We start from the raw sequence: 22,154 nt of genomic DNA on the forward strand, positions 1-22,154 counted from the left end.
AAAAAAAAAAAAAAAAAAAAACTCATAGCTTTACACATATTTTGGACTATGGGGGGTGCTATTATTTCGATGACGTGAAATGGTTGCACTCAGGGAGCTACTGGTGCTACTTGTTGCTATTTCTACTGCAACACAACTCAGAAAATAAAATACTGATACAATGACCACAGCTACTGAAAGCTTGTGGCGATAGATACAAGCATAGGCTTGAACCAAATGCTGTACTATTGATTTTTCCCCACAAGGAGTCTAAACAGCCCCTAATATCAAGTGAAATCTGCGCTAAGAAACTTCTTCAGTGTCTGCGGCATCATGACAACCGTCGGCATGTTTTCACATCCAGTCAGGATGGCATCTAGCATTTCTTGTCTCTGCTATTTGTAAGCTCCTTCAGTAGCTTTATTTTTATAAATACACATTTTGGAATATGGGGCGTGCCATTATTTCGATGACGTGAAATGGTTTCACCCGGGGAGCTCCTGGCGCTATCTTGTTGCTATTTTTACCACAACAGAACTAGGAAAATAAAATACTGATACGATGACCACAGCTACTGAGTCTAAACGCGCTGGATATTGAGTGAAATCTGCACTGAGAAACTCCTTCAGTGGCTGCGGCGTCATGGCAAGCGTCAGCATGTTTACATCCTGCCAGGATGGCATCTAGCATTTCTTGTCTCTGCCATTTGTAAGCTCTTTTAGTAGCTGTGGTCTACTAAAAGCCTCAAAGGCATTAGGGCTAAAGGAGAGAACAAAGATGCTGCTGTTTAGGAATTTTTAATTGTCCACAGGCATCTTCCATTTATTTTCTCCTCTTATTCTCACTAGGAAAGCTGTGAAGACTTACATCTCTTCTCTTGGTGCCCTCAGACTAAATATTACAACCAAAAGCCGCACACAGTGGCATCATATCACTATTTTAAGTTGTGTTGCAGTAAAAATAGCAACAGGGAGGGCTAGTTGCTCACAAAGTGCAACCATTTGACGTCATCATAATAATGGTACCCCCACAGTCCAAAATACGTATAAAATGATGTGGATTTTTTTTAAATAACGCAAGTCTTTCATGGGTTTTCTACAACATATTTCAGTAGGAGACAAAATTTTTTATATAAAGTTACTCACTTTAATACTTAATATTAATTAGACAAAAAAGATACACTGCAATTGTAGTTGAGGTTGGAAGACACATATCTGTAACAGTTTTAAAATTTTATTGTAATGGTAATTAACTAAATAGTATATTAATTTCAAAAAATGTTAGTTAAAATGTGTCAGTTTTCAGAGGAAAACTTAAGCTAAGATCAGTACTGTAAAGAAAGCAATATCAGGAAAGAAAGAAAGAAAAAGAAAGAAAGAAAGAAAGGTTGTTTAGTTGGGCATTGGGGGTCAGTGTCTGAAAAAAACACAACCCTATAGGAAACACACACTCTAAAACCCATGTTTCCTTAAAAAAAAAAAAAAGCCTGTGGAAAACATACCCAAACAAAAAAGAAAATGGTGCAATCTATTGATACGTCAGTAGCACATTCATAGCCTTGTTTTCATTCATGTCAGTTTAAATATGGCATCCTGATTAAAGTTCATTAGAGCTTATAACACATGTCTAAGTTATAGTGCATATAAATGCCATCCAGTTTTTCCCAGAATTCCTAACCTTCCCTGGCTGGGAGCATGCAAAATCTCCAAACAGCTAGGAGGACAGAGATCAGCTTGGTGGAGAGGCGGTCAATGTCACTTTTTATGAGTCTTGGACAAGAGAAAGCTGTGCATGAGTATGTGTGTGTGCAGACCCTTAATTAGAGGCAGATTACACACGCTCCTCTAGCCCCCGCTGACCTCGGCCTGGAGTATGACGGACATCCTGTGTACTGAAGAGCTCCAGGAATATACCCCGGCAAAACCTTTCTCTCTCCCCCCTGCCCAGCTCTGCCAAGCCTCTATAAATAAAGTGTGTGGCTCTGAAATTAATAGGCCGGTAAAAGCCTGAAGCAGAGGAAGTAATCACCTGCGCTGCTCAAATTTATTGTTACCTGTCATTACACAATATTTAACAGGAAGTTAAGGTAGGACGCAACTTAACACTGAGAAACGCATGAATCGGGATGGAGCGCTTGGCATTTTGCTGACTGATAAGATCAGGTCTGCTAATGGATGTGAATATGAGGGCTGATAACTCACCGCCCCTTCAAACACGTTGTCATAGATGTTTTCGGTACCACAGTCAGGGCAAGTGAAAGTAAACCTCTCGCAATCGCGGTAGCGCTCTTCGTCAGTGAGCTGGGCGGGAGCACCCAGAAAATTGTCCGCTTCGTCCTCACGCTGATGCTGCTGTTGAGCTCGGAAGTGACTTGGGTCGAGCCCTGGATGAGTAGTAAAGAAAAGTTTAAGTAAATCTCTCTTTTTTTAAAAACACTTAAACCACAAGCTCCACATTTATCATCAAACAGCAAAGAAAATACAGTTGAGGTCAAAAATTTACATACACCTTGCAGAATCTGCAATGTGTTCATTATTTTACCAAAATAAGAGGGATCATACAAAATGCATGTTACTTTTTATTTAGTACTGACCTGAAGAGGATATTTCATATAAAAGACATTTACATATAGTCCACAAATAATAGTTGAATATATAAAAATGACTCCGTTCAAAAGTTTACATACACTTGATTCTTTATACCGTGTTGTTACCCGAATGATTCACAGCTGTTTTTTTGTTAAGTGACAGTTGTTCAAGAGTCCCTTGTTTGCCCTGAACAGTTAAACTGCCTGTTGTTCTTCAGAAAAATCCTTCAAGTCACATAAATTCTTTGGTTTTTCAGCATTTTTGTGTATTTGAACCCTTTCCAACAATGACCGCATGATTTTGAGATGTATCTTTTCACACTGAGGACAACTGAGGGACTCGTATGCAACTATTACAGAAGCTTCAAATGCTCACTGATGCTCCAGAAGGAAACATGATGCATTAAGAGCCGAGGGGGTGAAACCTTTTGAACATAATGATGATGTGTACATTTTTCTTATATTGCCTAAAAATCATATTTTTCCCATTTAGTACTGTCCTTCAGAAGCTACAGAAGATGCTTACATGTTTCCTAGAAGATTAAATAAGTTAAATTTACCCTGATCTTCTAATTCAAAAAGTTTACCCCCCCCTTCATGCACTGTATTTTCTTCTGGAGCATCAGTGAGCATTTGAACCTTGGTAATAGTTGCATATGAGTCCCTCAGTTGTCCTCAGTGCAAAAAGATGGATCTCAAAAATTATACAGTCATTGCTGGAAAGGGTTTAAATACACAAAAATGCTGAAAAAAAGAATTTGTGGGACCTGAAGGATTTTTCTGAAGAACAGCTGGCAGTTTTACTGTTCAGGACAAACAAGGGACTCGTGAACAACCATCACTAAACAAAAACAAAAACAAAAAAAACAACAAAAAAAAAACACTGTGAATCATTCTGGTAACAGTATTAATGAATTAAGAAAAGTTTAAGTATGAAAACTTAAACAGGGTCAGTTTTTATAAATTCAACTATTATTTTCTCTTGTGGACTATATGTAAACATCTTTTATGTAAAATATCTTATACAACAACAACATGCATTTTGTATGATCCCTCCTATTTTGGTAAAATAGTTAACATTTTGCAAATTCCACAAGGTGTATGTAAACTTTTGACCTCAACTGTAAATACAGAAAAGTCAGCAGTGCAAGTTCGAGACATTCAAGGTTGAAATGTACTTCCGGTGTGTTGGCGATAACGCCACACAAGCATGGACAGTGATGGAAAGAGGGGTAAAAGAGGAAAGAGGGACAGAAAGAAAGAGGTTGGCACGGCTGCATGAGGCAAGAGGAGGGAGACTAGCAAACGATAAGAATAAACTGGAAACATAATAAGGGGAAAGAGGAGGGGTAGAGAAAGCACAGCTATCCGATTTTTCCCAGGCAGCTGAGATCATCAAATCATTAAGAGACAGCAGCTGAATCTCCATTTAATCCCCCCAGGTGACACCGAACACTACTAGAGCACGGAAAAACAGCCTACGTCCCCCTGGGTAATTTGGCTAAGTGAATAAATGAGCACATAAGTAAGTGTTGACTATGAGACTTCGGGGATTAACCACCGTCTCTGAGGATCCAAACCCGCTGAGGCCCGAGTGCTGCTGCCATCTACAGGTAAACATGCGACATGTCACACACATCCACGGCCAAGGGAACAGGGAGGTGTGTGAACCGTAGTTAGGAATGGACAGAATGTATTGTGAGACTGTTTTACATGACCATGTGAGAAGCAGTTGACCGGGATATTCTGGAAGCGAACGTAGCGTAAATGTGTTGCTAATTGTTAAGTAATTAAGGAAACCAGCGACTTGGTTCTGGTGACATGGTGGATAGATTAAATTAGTGTCTGAGTTTTGGACCCGACCGCAGGATACCAAACAACCAGGGTCTGTTGTCATGGAGACAGAGTGGCAGGGTTCATAGACTTTTAAAGAAACTGCATTTCCATCTGGGGGGTAAATGGGATCTCTGCTGCTAGGAAAAAGAAAACAATATACACACTTGAGATTTTTAAATGTTCCAAAATGTTTACAAACCATCTGAACATTCAAAATGATTTCTGTGAAATTACTATGAGATTTTTAGAATATTGTAAAGCAGCAAAAAACTAATTTTAAAATACAATAGATTAGAAACGAATATTACTTAATGGCCTGTTAACTACTTAAAATGTGATCCTGGACCACAAAACCACATTCAGACATCAGCTGAAAGCTGAGAACAAATAAGCTTTTGTTAGGATATGACAATATTTGGCTGAGATACAACTATTTGAAAATCTGGAATCTGAGGGGGAGAAAAAAAAAAAAAAAAAAAATCACCTTTAAAGTTGCCCAAGTGAAGTTAATGCATATTACTTAATGTATATTACTAATCATTAGTAAAGTTTTTATTCACAAAATATCTTCATGGAACATGGTCTTTACTTATACTTGTGCTACTTATGACTGGTTTTGTAGTCCAGGGTCACAAATGTCAGATAAATTAAGTTCAAATTTAACATTTTTATTAAATAAAAAGAAATGCCTGAAATTACTAGTATGTCTAGATGTGTTCAGAGATCAGTTTACAGTGAAGTGGAAAAACTACACAAATAATCCAAGATCTGTATTGGGAAAAATCCACCTAATTTTTCAATTTGGAAGTAAGCGTTTTTTTGGGTAATGTCTTAAGACTTCCGGTTCACAAGTCAGCATAGGGAAATAACTAAAAGCATAACGAAGTGCAGTTAATGGTAAAACTGTTTACACTACAAACCATTGTGTTCATAATTAAGACAATACATTAAAATAATATGGTAAGAAAATATGGTTTGCAATATCAAGCCACAAAACAAGCCATTTTGTACAGCTAAAAATAACTAGAAGCGGGTGAGACCGGAAGCCAGACACATTTAATTTACAAACAGCCGTCCTCGCTCTTACAGGAAAACTAAGGTGGATATGCTGATCTTCGTGTCAAAAAAAAGAGGGAAAAACTGGTTCAGATTCTTTTCTGGCAAAATATAATAAATTCTGATCCAGACGGACTCTCACCAAGCCATGTAGCAATAAGCACTGCATCAATGCCTTCGATAGGCTCACAGATTCGGCCCACCACAGGGTGCACCTGCTGGGACAGGTAGTACTGTGTGTCCAGGTTAAGTCCTGGCTGTTTCTGTAGCTGTTCCAGGGCATATGCCCTCTGACTGGCTGCCAGGTTTGAACCGTCCTGACAGAGAAAAGCACAGACAGCGGGGATGGTTACTGTGGGTTTACTGACAATTTTTAGAGTCAGGAGTACAAATACACTGGTTGCTCACCTGACAGATGACATAAGAAACAGTGTCACCCGCTTTAACCTTTTTTCCACCCTGGGAGTTGATCCAGAGGGCAACATGGACATGCGGGAGACTCTTCTTGTCAGGGTAGTCCTGAGGATCCTTTGTCAGTGACTGAAAGGGGAAACCCCCCCGCCCAAAAAAACAGGTTATTCCCTTGAACACACTTCATGAAAACCATTATCTTAAAGGGATAGCTCATACAAAAATGAAAATTCAGACATTTATTACTCACTCATGTGGTTCCAAATCTGTAAGACCTTCGTTCATCTTGGGAACACAAATTAAGATATTTTTGATGAAATCTAAGAGCTTTCTGACCCTGCATAGACAAACGCAACTGACACATTCAAGACCCAGAAAGGTAGTAAGGACATTGTTAAAATATGGTACTTTTGTGAACGCCTGGCAAAGACTGACACAGAAGAAAAGAAATTGTTGAATAATTTTTTTTTTCTTTGCACACAGAAAATATTCTCATAGCTTCATCACATTACGGTTGAAAAACTGATGTCACATGGACTATTTTAACAATGTCCTCACTACCTTTCTGGACCGTAAACGTGGTAGTTGCGTTTCTGTCTAAGCAGGGTCAGAAAACTCTCAGATTTCATCAAAAATATCTTAATTTGTGTTTCAAAGATGAACGAAAGTCTTTCGGGTTGACATGACATTGAATGACATGAGGGCAAGTAATTCATGACAAAATTTTCATTTTTGTATGAACTGGGTGTGAACATTAGGTCCATCAGACTGAATACATTTTAGCTGTAATGTGACCAAATATATTTAAGACCCATCAAATCTGAATTTAAAACTTAAGTCTTTTTAAGGCCTTTTATTTGGAAAACGTTATTTAAAGACATTTTAAGACTTAAGGACCCGTAGACACCCTGACTGAAGCCTGGAGTAATGGCTGCTGAAATATCAGCTTTACCATTACAGGAATAAATTACATTTTAATATAAAAGTGTCATCTTAAATTGTAATAATATTTTACAACAAAAGCAATTAAGCAGTGTAGATATTTTTGTTATACATAGCTAAACTAATCTGTGAACAGCCTGTTTATAATTTTTTACCTTGTGTATCTCAAACATGTTGAGTGGGATACTGCCATTGGCCACCTTCTCTCCAACCTCAATCAGATGTTTCTGAATGTTCTCTACGATGGTGTCACGATTCTGGTCTGACAGAATCTGACCAATCACATAACTAGATGAAAGGAGAAAAGGATCATATAAATCTCTATTACAATGGACTATATGGAGTAGATCAAGATTTGTACATTACTAATTATCTGTAATTCAGTGTACTGACTTGCCACACTCTTTAGCGAGGTCACACCAGTCTCTGCGCACAATGTCCAGGCCTTTGAGCTCTTGTTTGGTGGTGTACTTGCCGTCTCCCTGAGGCTCAACCATCAGTGCTGCGTATTTCTTCTTCTTCAGCAGCAAAAGGGACTTAAACACGCCGTCTATGTCAATCTCCAGAAGCTTATAGAGTTTATTCACCTCGCTTTTCACCTACACACACACAGAGAGACACATTTATTCAATTGTTAAATGGGTGGTTTAATTCTCCCCTGACTGTTAGTGATGTCTCAATCATTAATGTCAGACTCATTCAAGCTTTAAAAATCCAATAATGCATTTTTCTGTGAGACAAGCAGAAACCCCCTCCCTTTTTCTTCCAAAACCTCACCTTGTTTCCTAATTTGAAGACCTCCTCCAGATTGGTGCTGTTGGTGTTGATCATGATGGAGTCGGTATCCCCGTATATGACCTCCAGATTCATCTGAGAAAGAACCGTAAACCGTCAAACCCACGCACGGCTTATAAATAACAAACACGGCAAGTGCCGCTTAATTATTACTGTAACGTACACCAATCATGACTCACCCTCTGCACCATTTCTTTGGTGTGCATCAAAATCTGCGGGAGACAAAAGACCGCATGTCACTCGGGAAACACAATAAACACTAAACACAGCAAGTGGAGAACAATATCAGTTTCAAATCGGTCAAACGGGAACGTCAAACAAACCCACTCACTTTGGCGAATATACATTTATCAGCAAGAAATACCACGGGGAAAAAAGCGCACATGCGTAAACTCAAACACACGAACATGAGGACTCGCACATGCAAAACACACAAAGAATTTAATTAGCAAATCTATTCAGTAATTCAACATTTATCAAAGGGGGAGAGAAAAAGCCTCTGTGATTTGCTTCTAAATGGAGGATAATTGGCTAAGAGGTCTATTAGCTGCACTGAAATGGGGCTCCAAACCCACACACCAGCAGAGTCATTATAAGGACTAATAGTCTTAATCACCACTGGACTGCATGACGAGAAAAAGAGAGAGAGACTGAGAGAAGGGGAGGGTTGTCCAGCTGCAGAGGGAGACCCATGTAAACCACAGCTGTCAGAGAAAAATAAAGAGACAGACAAAAGGAAAAAATGAAGGGCAGACGGAGGGAGGTAGAAGTGTAGCGCAAAAGGAAAAAAAAAAGAATACATAAAAGAGGCAAAAGATAAACAGAGGTTAAATAAGGGGAAAAAAAAAAAAGGCTTAGTGGTTAGAATCATGGTGCTAATTTGGGAACCACAGGTTTGAATAACAGCTCCCATTGACTGTATTTACATCACTTTCTGATTACAATCCATATTGAAGTTACACTCCCAGTCAAAAGTTTTTTAACAATAAGATTTTTAATGTTTTTTGAAAGAGGTCTCTTTCAAAAAGCCTCCATTTATTTGATTCAAAGTACAGCAAAAACATCAAAATTTGTAAATATTTTTACTACTTAAAATAACTGTTTTCTATTTGAATATATTTTCAAATGTAATTTATTCCTGGGATTTCAAAGCTGAATTTTAACCATCATTACTCTAGCCACATGATCCTTCAGAAATCATTCTAATATTCTGATTGCTGTTCAAAAAACATTATTATTATTATTATTCTTATTATGATTGAAATCTTTTTTTTTTTTTTTCTTTAAGTATTTTTTCAGGTTTCTTTGATGATAAATATATAAATGTCTTTATCATCACTTTTGATTACTTTAAAGCATCCTTGCTAAATAAAAGTATTATTTATATATATATATATATATATATATATATATATATATATATATATATATATATATATATATATATATATATGTATGTATATATACACACACACATATACACTGACTTCAAGCTTTTGAATGGTATAGTGTATAATGTTAAAAAGCTTTTTAATTTTAGATAAAAACTGATCTTTGGATCTTTCTACTCAAAGAACCCTAAAATAATAATAATAATAATAATAATAATAATAATGTTTCTTGAACGGCAAAACAGCATATTAGAAAAAAAATAATTCTGAAGGATCATGTGACACTGAAGACTGGAGTAATGATGCTGAATTTTTTGAATCTATTCAAATAGAAAGCAGATATTACAAACAGTAAAACATTTCACAATATTACTGCTTTTGCTGTATTTTCGATCAAATAAAAGGATTGGCGAGCAGAAGAGAAATCTTTAAAAAATATATTAAAAACTTTTGACTGGTAGTGTAAAAATAAAGAAAAAGGTCTAAAATATAAAGAAATCTTGTAATTAAACAAATTGAATGTTTTAAAAGTTTTAGTCTCTTATGCATTTATTTGATCAAAAATATTGTAAAATACAGTAGAACAGTAATTTTTTAAAAACTTTAGTACATTTCTTAGGATTCTTTGATAAATAGCACATTCAAAAGCATTAAATGCTGTTTATGCTTAAATTTCAAATAAATGTCATAAAACATTTATTTGCATTGCATAAAGCATTTATTTGAAAGAGATTAGTTTTTATTATAATGCCATTTTTGATTAATTTAAGATATCCTTGCTGGAGAAGTATTGATTTAAAAAAATCTTACAGGCTCTACATTTTTAAAAGGCAGTTAATTTGTTTTATTACAGAAAGATAAAACAAATGAATAAAACGGAAATCAAAAAGACTTTCACGCTGACTCCTAACACCCATAATTACTTTTTGCTGTTTTGAACATAGTAAAGGAATACAGGCATATAAGTGTCATAATTGGAATTCTCAAAACCTGAATTTTGCCTTACATGAAACATAACCGGAATATGATCAAAATCTGATTTATAAAAGAATATTCCTTTGCATTAAACCATAGTAATTTCACCTCTTTACTTTTGAAACTCTTTGCAAATGGCCTCAAATGATAAACAAGGTGATAAATCTGTCCCACAGACCCAATGCAGAAACTAACAGGTAGACAGAGAGACTGTACATATCTGAAGTGTCATAATAACAGCGACTGTTTACTCAGGGTGTCCAGCCTTAAACATACACCCCACAGCCGCTGTGCTGGCATGCAGGGTGACCTCTATGGGAGAGGGACTCGGACAGGTGGGGGTTTCGGCAGGGAAATAAGGGGCGCTAATCTGAGGCCTCAAAGAGACAGGGACACACTGCAGCCTGTCAACAGCAATCGAGCAAGACACCAGGATTCATGCCCCCCAGCACACACACACATACAAACATCATAGCCAAACCCAAGCCCTCAAAGGGACAAGGACGAGGCTATTTCAGAGCACGGGAAGCTCCACTCCTTGAAACTGGAGCAGGACTTAAGCATGCTTTATGAGGTGTAACATGCCTCCCAGAGGGAAGTAGGAGGTCAGGTCTGAGTAATAACAAAATAGCTGTCGGCATTAACCAACATAGCCAAGGTCACCCCAAAACACACAGAAACACACAACTAATTAAGCAGGATTAAACATCTGTTATGTGCGGTTTGCTGTTGGTGTGCCTTCAGGCATTTACTAGGTAAAAATTATAAGTCTGTAAGTCTTCAAAAAGCAACCGCATTTGACATTTAATATTAGGGTTAAGGGTTTGTTGAAATCCATAACTCTACGTATGAACAACAGTACTAATACGCGGCATAGCAAACACCACTAAATATAATGCACAATTCATCTCGGTGAACGCTAGGTGGGATCATAGAGACTTCACAGAAGGCTGTGATGGCTCTAGTCCTCTGTCTGTGCTTCGCACCCGGCTCTCCAGCGGTACCCTTAGAGCCCACACTTAAATTGATACACCATCTGTTTGTCTGTGTGAGAGTGTTTCTGACCTTGAGCAGGTGCGAGTTTACTTCACAGGGAGCCATAAAGTTACAGCTACTTAGCAATGCAACTGTATACTGTATTACACAGCTCATTTAGTCGTACCGCTAATGCTGACGCAGTCGGAGAAATGGAGAGCGGCACCAGGAAAAAAGCAAGACAGAGAGGAAAATAGGCTACAGTGATGAGTTAGATTATGTTTGTATGTTTCCATGGCCACTGTACTGTATGTCGGTGTATTATGACAACAAAAAAAGACTGGAGGGTGGCCATAGAGCTGAAAGACAAGTCATTTGACTATAGCTCAGATATGAGAGTGGAGGCAGCTCGTCTTAAAACACATGCCGACCAACACATCTGAGGGTAAACATACAGAAGGGACAGAGCCTGTGACATCGGAGTCCAAAGATGTCCTGCCAGCATGGGTTTTCCTCTGAAACCCATGAAAATAAACCTATTCAGACCTGAACCGTTTTTACAATAAATGACATTTCATTGCATACTATATTAAAACTATTTTATCTTTTAAAATATTTTAAGGGAAAAAAAAAACTAAAAATTTACCAATTTCACTAGGCCCTGAAATTCATGAACAAATATCTAACAAACAAACTTCATAAAGGGGTCCATACATTTCTGACAACGAGTGTCATAGTGGACGCCTATAACTGACTGTAATTTTATAAATAATGGACTTGTTTATACATCAAATATACTGCTACGCATGTGATATTGCTCATACATATTACATACATACAAAGCAATGCATATGCATATTAATCAGAAATTAAGTTGATATATTTACGGTGGGATATTTACAAAATGAATTCATGGAACATGATCTTTACTTAATATCCTAATGATTTTTGGCATAAAAGAAAAATTTTGACCCCAAAAAAAAAAATGTATTGTTGGCTATTGCTACAAATTTACCCTTGCTACTTATGACTGATTTTGTGGTCCAGGGTCACATTTACATTTATATGCATACATACACATAAAATTTTTGAAAGAAGTTCCTAATGCTGACCAAGACTACATATATTTGATCAAAATTACTGTAACAGCTGTGATATTGAGAATTTATAATAAAATTTCTATTTTACAATACGTTAAAAAGTAATTTATTCCTGTGAAGGCAAAGATTTTCAGTAGTCATCACTCCAGTCTTTATGCTAATTTGTTAAGTTGTTTGAAAAATAATAAATGTCTTTGTCTCTTTTAATGCATTAATGCTGAATAAAAAAAAGTTATAATTTTTTTTTCTCAAATTAACTGATTAATTGCAACTAGTCATACCTAAAATTACATTTTTAAATAAGTTTATATTGCAATAATTTTACATTCAATCTTCAAATTAACGTGGAAACAACATACAGTATACATTATATGTAAAAAAAATAAATAAATAAATAAAAAAAAAAAAAAAAAAAAAAGACTGAAGGTGAGTATCTCTAATACCAATATTACTGATGTCTAAGAAATTATTCTTTCCCTAATATTTAACCACTGACTATAGCCATTCAACCTTACAGTATAATTGAGAGCTATCAATTTTAACATTTACTAGACTTTAATAAATAACTTCTAATTTAAGTGAACTTAAACCAATCTTCACATAAACCCATTATTTATCCGTGTCCTTCAGCAAGTAGGAAATATACAGAAATTGAATAAAGTTATAAAACGCTACATACTAAATTAAATATAGATGAGTCCTTAAAGCTACAAAAGTTACAGACTTTTCCTTTTGTTCTTTGATTAACAGACATCACAGCGTCTGTGTTATTAGTTTTTTTGGCTGCTATTACTCTAAGAGCTGCCGCTGCTGAACATGACGTGGATCCGACACGCATAATTGTAGTTGCATTCACGCTTTAATATTAAATGATACAGGCTACAGTGCAATTGAAGTGCGCCTGCTACAAGCACAGTATAACGGTTGACAGGACAGGTAAATTTGTTTTTACTAACCTTTCCCGTGCTCGTTTGACTAGCGCCTGGCGCTGAAGTTGGAGTGCGCGTCTGAAAATTCTCCCGTTTGAGACTAACATTGAGACTAAAACAAATTTTGTCAAGAGGGAAAAAAAAAAAAAAAAAAACAACAAGAGACAGAAGCTGCAGCTGTGAGTAGCCCCACTCCTGCTTTAATTGCATTAAATATTTTTAACGCCGTTAAACTAAAAAAAAATTAATCACCTGCGTTAACATGCTGATTTTGACAGCACTAATTAATTTAAAAAGCAAACAAAACAAAAACAAAAACAAAAACAAAATAGTACTGACCTCAAACCTTCCAACAATAGTGTGTTTGTTTTTACTGTGTCAGCGAAGATGCAAAATATAGCCTTAGGTTTTTTTGGATCCCCAGTCCATTTAGTTCATTACATTCAATTAACACCACAAGCTCACCAATGAGTAAAAATGTCACTTTTTTTTAGCCATGTCCCTCTCCCTGAATAGCAGTGCAGGAAACACAAAAAAACCCCACAGACAGCGCTAACTCTTCTGTAAATGTTTTCGACATTCTGTACTTTTGTCCGGGCAGCCAACAGTGCCCCATTTAGCCTTTTCTCAGCTCCCTGTCTGACTGTGGGCAGACGTGACAAAAGTGGACTGTAATTACAAGGCTTAGTGAATTAGCGGCTGTGACGGAGCAAAAGCCGCCCGTTAGGAAGACGGAAAAGAGGACCGGACCCTCTCCGTCACAAGCCTGGGGACACATCTGGAGCGTGACATGACAAAGAGTCAGCAGAGGGTCATTATGGAGCCTACCATCAGATCACTAATGCCTCTGTCACACACACATCTGAGCAAAAACGCCTGACTAATTGTTCTTCCTTGACGCATCAGTAAACACTCCTTATTTTTCACTTAGTTGCTTCTTTGATGTTACTAATGAACTGCATTTGTTCTCCACTTAAATGCAATGTAAAGTCAAAGAGAACATTACATTAATAAATAAGAAAAATATTAAAACATACTTTTAGTAACCTAATTACATGCTGATGGATTAAATTAAGTCTTAACGTATTTTAATATTCAATTTCAATCACTTTACAGGAGTAAAGTAATTCCAAATGCATATTACTCCAAATTGACTCCAATAATAACTTAATGGAGAGCAATACCAAGCAGTGCATCCTAAAGTTAAAATGGTGTTAAAATACAACCCATGAACTGAAACAACTGGCTCAGATCGCAGTGACTGACAGGACAGGAGCACTTGGCCCCCGCCTACCCATAAGGCCCTCATCTCTTTTGCCCCAATCGACAGGTCTGTCATTAACACATTCATTTATCTCTTCCCAGCCATTTCAAGCGGGCGGCGGAATGGTTATAGAGAAAAAACGAAGTCTACTGCTCTCGTAAACAGTTCATTCCTGCTGCCCCGTGGTGCCATTTGCTCGCTGGGGGCATCTGGCCTTCTGTTGGCTTCGGTGCACATCATAGCAGGCATTTTAAGCCCTGGAGCGGTACAGAAACCTTGTAAAAGAAAGTATCTGGTGACGATTGTTTTGAAAAGCGTCCTGCTGAAAAGCATTTTGAGGATGACAGTCCTCTGACTGAAATAGCAACAGCCACACTGCACTGTCAGGGTGAAATACGTCCGCTGTCATCTCTCTATCCTCTGTCCAGAGGATCTAAAACACACGCGTACACACACAGGCAGATTTAAACCACAGTGGGACGCGCAAAAATGAATTGCCCTCGTAGCATGCGAACATATTTTTTAGGTAGATGGCTGCATAACAGAGTCATCTCTCTGACAATGTGCAAAATCATTATCTAAAGCAAACGCACAAAAACACCAAAACAATGACAGTCATTTATAAAGAGACATTTATGCAACACAGGTGCGTGCACATTCTGCACAAGCCTAGTGGAAGCAAACGGGGCAAATCACATGAGGTCAGAGCTCTAAGGGGTAAAATATCGCTGCAAATCCTCTCTCTGATTTAATACGACCGCCTGAAATCACTTCAGCGGGCAGCCTGGCATTTAGAACTGAAGGTAAAATATCCCACTAAAAAGAGCACAGCGTCCCCTTCCCAAACCCCAACATAATACCTCTGATCAATATTTCCCCAACAAAATTTATTAGATCTTGTTTCTGAATTATGAGCTTGAGCTGACACATACAGTTACACACTGATGTACTCTATTTTCTCATACGGCACAAATAACCCGACACGGGCTATAAGACTTTTATATCCAGTGTGAGAACATTTCAGGCCGGTTGACAGCAGAGTTACTATAGTTAACTAAAACTAAAAGCATTAAAAAAATTAGGTAACACTTTACAATAAGGTTAATTAGTTAACATATTTAGTTACATTAGCTAACATAATCTAACAATGAACAGTACTTACAGCATTTATTAATCTTAGTTATACAGCACTTATCACAGATTGTGTTTGTTAACATTAGTTAATGCACTGAAGTAACAGGAACAAAAAATAAACGACTGAATTTAACTAACATTAACAAAGATTAATAAATAGTGTAATAAATGTATTGTTCATTGTTCATTCATGTTAGTTCATACATTAATGTTAAATGAACCTACTGTAAAACGTAACCAAATTGGAGCGAATAAATAAAAAAAATTATATATAAATAATATATTACACTATAACCTTAAAACAAACTTATATAGTAAGTTTTTTTTTTTTTTTTTTTTTTTTTTCAGCTAATTGCCAAGGGAACATACCAATTTCATTTAGTTTAACTCATACTCAATTTAATAAAACAAATAAAATAAACTATAATATAAAATCACCCAGAATTTTAAGATTTTTTTTATGTGAGAATTTATACTTCTTATATATGAAGAATTTATTTGCAAAAACTCAGTTTTTTTAATTACAAAAATCAAGTTTTTTTTTTTTTTTATGTTAGTTAGCTGTATTATTTTTTTATTTTTATTTTTTTTTGTTATTTTTACTTAAAACAACCCAACTGGAGTTTGATTGAGATTAACTGGAATGCACAATGAAAAAAATCAAGATTTTTTTTATTGTTAAAAAGTTGTTTTTGCAAATGAACTCTTCATTTACACATATATATATAAAAATATCACACTATTGTTTAAGTAAACTAAAAATAAACCACTAAGGCCTGGTTTCACAGACAGGGTTTAGACTAAGCCAGGATTACGCCATAGTTCAATTAGGACATTTAAATCATTTTTATAAAAGTGCTTTACATAAGTAAAGCTCTGTTGCTAAATAATAAATTGTAAATTATCAAAAAGATTGAGCAAGTGTGGATCCTTTACTTAAATGTATGTTGCTGATTGATCGACACACCCAAGAAAAAAGTTGAGAACAGTGAATCTGAGTTTTTTATAAAAGTGCTTTAGAAAAAAAAAACAAAAAACAAAAAACACATTACTGGTGTCCATCTTGAGGCAAAACAAAGGCACTGATATATTTTAAGATCAATCAGTGCAAGTTTCTTTCAGTTGAAACAGCTCAGACTTACGTTTTTTAGTCTGGGACTAGGTTTAAGCCTTGTCTGTGAAACCGGGGGTAAATTAATCATAATAATCACAACAACAATTGCTAGTATTATTATTATTTTCCCCCGTAAATAGGCATTTTGGGGGGGCTCAAAATAAAGGATGATGGATGCAGCTATTATGTTTACTCTAATTGAGTATCAACAAGCTATTCTGCTTTATTCCCACAGGAGGCTGTGGTGTAACTCAACACTGTGGGCTACAGTTTACTGAACTACATCATTGGAAAATTGAGTGACACCTCAACACATGCAGGGCAACATGATTCTTCCCACCTATTTATTAACAACAATAATACCAGTATCTCAGAGAAATATGACTATTACATTAGAGCTAAACTGAAGCTAAATGTGGAAACGGGCAGCAAATGTGCATCATTAAATCAAACACAATATTAAAAGCGTCTGAAGAAGGCATTAGTTAAGAATAACACCTCACTCACAACGCCAGCCTAAATTAAAAGGTGCAAAGCTCTTGAAGGAACTTGTGCGAGGAACGTGAAGCTACACGAGGCCGACTGCATCTCGCGCCCAAATCCAAAAATATGCTTTGGGCCCTGTGACTATTTGTTAAGTCCAGTGATATCAGGAGCAAATCCCCAACCAAAAAGACCACAGGGTCAAACGGTGCGTGCAACAATGCCTACAACGGGGGAGGAGGGCACTTACATCTTATTCTGGGAAGGTTAAAAATGACCGTTGTGATTCGGACAACTGGACGTGTTGTCTGAGAGAGCAGCAAGGAAACAATGTTTACCCAGATGACACCTAACTCACCCGACAGCCATTCGAGATCTGAAGAATTCATGGCACATGGCATCCTTGACAGCATAATACGTTTTGTTTTACCTTTCTAAACTCGTCCAAACTAGGTAAAGAGGAGTCCGGCGCTTGGCGGCGAGGCAGGGTGAGAGGTCAGGCTAACTAACGTTCCAGAACCATCAGCAGTCCGTAGCGACAGAAGTTGTAAACATCACTCGATTAACCCCGGACCCAAACCCCCTCCCCAGCTCCACAGCTGAAGCTCCGCTTTTCACACTGGCTGCCGCACAAAGAGCTGAAAATAAAATTTAGGCACATCAATCAGGACGGACCCCTCAGCATGAAACCCTAAACGCCTATTCCATGGCATGCATCTCATACCAGGGGAGTACAGGGTTCGCACCAGAACAAATGTTTCCCTGGAAAGGTCAAGGGCCAAAGAACGTCACTTCACAAGCGCTGGTAAAGGCTAAACGCACACGGCTCTTACTAACCGGCCTACGGGGGGATTTCCCCAAATTGTCATACAGCAAAATGAGCTAAATCACAGTGGCTTAAGCTAGTTTTAATAAATTCCAGTTGATTCAAAATGAATCAGTCAAGACGGGTATGGCTTAATATAACAAACTATGAACTGAAACTGAAATAAGTAGTAGAAAACGCATAAAAGATTTATGTTATTTATAAAATCCACATTGTTTTATACATCTTTTGGACTATGGGGGGGGCGCCATTATTTCGACGATGTCAAATGTTTGCACTCGATGAGCTACTGGCGCTACCTGTTGCTATTTTTACTGCAACACAACTCTGAAAATAAAATACTGATATGATGACCACAGCTACTGGAAGAGCTTACAGGTGGCGATGGATATAAGCATAGGCTTAAACCAAACGTCATATCATTGATTGTTCCCCATAAGGAGTCTAAACGCCACTGAAATACACGCTGCGAAACTCCTTCAGTGGCTGCGGCATCACGGCAAGTGTCTGCATGTTTACATCCTACTTTCTGAGTAGCAAGTAGCAAAAGTATCTCATCGAGTGCAACCATTTGACGTCATCGAAATAATGGTCGCACCCCATAGTCCAAAATATCCATAAAACGATGCGGATTTTTTAAAATAATGTAAATTTTTCATGGGTTTTCTACTACATATTTCAGTAAGAGACATCCTTTGCTTATATTAAGCCATAAGTACTTAAAAATTAAAACAAACTAAAAAAAAAAATCAAACATATTTTCACAAAAAAGATGTTGGATTCTGAAAAAAATGACTAGGATTTTCAAAGGTTTATTTATTTAATTATTTTTTTAATTTACTTATTTTATAAATTTGACATGAATTCATACTTCCAATTTAAATTTCTAAAGACTGGTCTAAACTCAAGATTAATCGTTTTAAACCTATACAAGATAAAGATACATAAATATTTTTTTTTTTATATAGCACGGGGTTCAAACACTAAGGCATTTAAGCACATATGAAAAAGGCATTACTTAGCAAGCCTATAACCACCTAAAACAATGATTTAAAAAGCATTTTTGGTAAATCCAGGTAATTTACCATAGACATTTTAGGTTTTTAAACATTTAAGACTTTTAGTTTTCTTTTAGGCTTTATAGGATTTGGGGTAAATTTGGACAGGCCCCTTTTCTAAACAACCTAGTTCTACTGCATGATACAACTATTGTGCGTATGTGCAAAAACAACATCAACAACTGCACGACGTACATCATTTACGCCCCTGGAAAATACGATATCGCCCCCAGTGGCCAAATTTCCAAATTTCTCTCAGACCTTTGGGGCCACCAAATTTAATTCCGATTGGTTTCCGTTAACCTTGTATAACCGGTGCTTAATATTAGTTGTACAAGGGCGGTCATGCTTTTTGAGATACGCAAATGTCCTTATAGACACTTGTGGCATTCAGGACCAAGTGTTTAAAGGACAGATGGTTGCGCAGTTATAACCATTTTTTTTGTTTTTCCCCTCTAATAGTACCACCAAGTGGCCAAGCTCCACAAATTCTGTCCTGTGACCTCAGATTCCACATAAGACTCTTACATAAATGTTCTGAGTTTGGCAAAGATATCTCATTCCATTCAGGAGTTATAGTTATTTTACTAAAAGTGGCCCTGCCCCTTTCGAACATTTTGGTGTCCCTTTGTGACGCAAGTCAAAAGTTCGACTTTATTTTATTGATAATTATTGATATTCACTCTCCAAAGAATCTTTCTACACAGGTTTGGCTCTGTTTGGATGAAAAACCTAGGACTAGTTTGCAAAAGTAGGTTTTTCAAAAAAAAAAAATGCAAAGTACCCCAGAAATTTCCAGTTATGTGCAATTCGTACTTTTGTTTGCTGTAGCGCCCCCCTCAGGCCGATTGGGGTGAGCCTTGGTCACATTGTAGACCTTGTGAGTACTACCATTCCTCCAAGTTTCAAGTCTCAACAACTTACAGTTTGGTCTACACAATCAGTTTCACGTGAAGATCGCTGATTTGTGACCATTCTAACAATTACAATAGGGTTTATAGGAAACACTTTTGCTTACACAGAATAAATGGAAATATGCATACTCGCTTTTATATTTTAAGATGACAAAAAAGTGATGATACCCCTGCTTTAAGAAACCGTCCACATTCATTCACTCAAAGCAAACAGCATATAAAGCTCAAAACTTTCTCCCTTGCAGCACCTCCACACTTCCACCCACTTTACAACACCTGCTTCCTGAATTTACACCCCTATGGCAGGTTAGCACTAAGCAAGCTTCTCAGAAAGTATTAGTTAACTCTATTAAAAGCAGAGCGCCTGTCATTCTTATCCCAAAACAATGACGGTGCGGACAGCAGCCCATCCATCAGAAGAAGAAGCCAACGCACCATCTGACTGACAGGATTTAGTGTTTGACGATCGTAAAACCCAATTGTCAAATTAGACAACGGTTACGATCCACGTTCTGCGTGTCTGGCACTGCCAGAAGACGAAAAGAAAATTGCCTCTTTGACTTCTTGCCCTCTTAAAAGTTTGCAACGGACCGAATACCTCAGACGCCGGTGCCAAACAGCCGTCATCTCCATCACGGCTCTGAGAACCTGCATATTTCAACATGCTGAGAATCACCGGGGGCTTGTCCAGATCCCCTTACCGTAGGCCAATCAGGAAAGACGAGAAGCTCAGGAGGGCATCCGAACGGGGGCCAAATCAAGCATCTTTCTCGCCATGGAAAAAACGACATCCGCAACACCGATGCGTATCGCTAACACGGTTCTCGACAGATAAAGAAGCCACTCAATCAAAATATAAATGGCAACTGAATACAGGAGCATTCAAATCACGCCACTAATGTCAGGGTCAACGTAAAGCAAGTATGTGTGAGTATTTGTTGCTACCGTTCCCCCTTACATTTTCCATTGATCTCGACCAAAACATCTAAGCGTACAGTTTGGCATCATGCTGGTTGACAATGAGGAATATGTATCACAATAAGACTAATCAAAGTAATTAAGGTTGTTGAGTCAAGCTGGGCTCGCAGAAATGAAGAATCGCATATTAATATTGACGGACTCCAGTGAAGTGGCTTAAACACTGCAAAACTGAATTTTCAAATGTAAAAATCAACGTTGCAAGCTTTCCTTTTTTTCCTTCATTGAATTTATTGGTTCTTTCGGTAGCTTTTCTTGTAACAAACTAGGCTGTGAAAACCTGTGTGTTGAATGCTGGGGCTAATGCAAAGAGATTGTAATTATTGGTTCCCCCCCACATTTCAAACAATGCCCCACACCGCCCAGCGGCACAGTGGGAGAAGGGAGAGGGGTATGAGCGTGAATGTGTCGCCGTTTGTATTGCTACACCCCAGTGGGCTTTCAAAGTCTGGTCTCATTAAAGTCAAGAGCAGGTAGCCAGCAATCATGCCAAGGAGGTGGCATAAAAGGAACAAGAGATCAAGTCAAATTGGTTAAAGCACAAAAGAGAACAGAGACTCATGAGGAGGCGAGTGAAATCAGAGCCAGAGGCCTGAAGAGCAGCTCACATGGACGTACGGTTATGGATGGGTTTAGACTGCCCTCTAGTGTCAGTAACTGAGGATGGAACCTGTGGTTAATGAATGGCAAGATATGGAATATAAGGTCTACTGCATGTAAATCTTTATCTGTAAATCTAAACTTTTTTTTTTTTTAATTTAAACAAAACACTGCATATTTTCTGGTTTTATGACCTCATTAGGAAATAAGGTCAACATTTCTGGGGGGGAAAACATGTCTTACAGATGTGTTGTTAATTGTTAACTGCAACACAAATTACTATTTTTTAAAAATATTAAAATAAAATAAATATTATATTAAGACATTAGAAATGTTGCTTAGACAACTAACTGAAATAAAATTTAGTTACTAATATCATGAAAAATTAAAGCCAAATATAAATATTTATAAAGGCAAACCAAAGGTACTTCTATATTAAAATTAGCTTAAAACTGCTTCATTTACCAAAAAAAACCCTAAATACTTGAAATAAAATTGAGATGAAGTAAAGAGTTGTAGTACCAAAAAACTAAAAATAAATACTATATTTAGACAAATTAGAAATGTTGCTTAGGCAACTAACTGAAATAAATTTGAGTTGGACAAGAATTGAAGTACTAAAATTACTGAAACATAAAATTAAAGCTAAATATAAATAAAAAAATAAAAATTAAAAAAATTAAAAAAAAATAAATTACTAAAATGCATACTAATGCAACTAAAGTTAGCTTAAAACTGCTACATTTTCAAAAAAAAAAAAAAAAAAAAAAAAAAAAAAAAAAAAAGTAAAACTGAATACATGAAATA

The 22,154-nt window shown here is 36.9% G+C and overlaps 1 protein-coding gene across 1 annotated transcript in view; it reads right to left on the reverse strand.

Annotated features, from left to right (window-relative positions):
* Positions 1-22,154, reverse strand: part of pola1 (polymerase (DNA directed), alpha 1) — a 58,714-nt gene that overhangs the window by 27,207 nt on the left and 9,353 nt on the right. Inside the window, 7 exon segments of the mRNA XM_051098744.1 lie at positions 2,181-2,362; positions 5,601-5,775; positions 5,867-5,998; positions 6,967-7,099; positions 7,205-7,410; positions 7,589-7,681; positions 7,786-7,818. Coding sequence (XP_050954701.1) covers positions 2,181-2,362; positions 5,601-5,775; positions 5,867-5,998; positions 6,967-7,099; positions 7,205-7,410; positions 7,589-7,681; positions 7,786-7,818 — 954 coding nt within the window.

The sequence above is a fragment of the Labeo rohita genome, chromosome 24 (assembly GCF_022985175.1).
Source record: "Labeo rohita strain BAU-BD-2019 chromosome 24, IGBB_LRoh.1.0, whole genome shotgun sequence".
Taxonomy (NCBI): domain Eukaryota; kingdom Metazoa; phylum Chordata; class Actinopteri; order Cypriniformes; family Cyprinidae; genus Labeo; species Labeo rohita.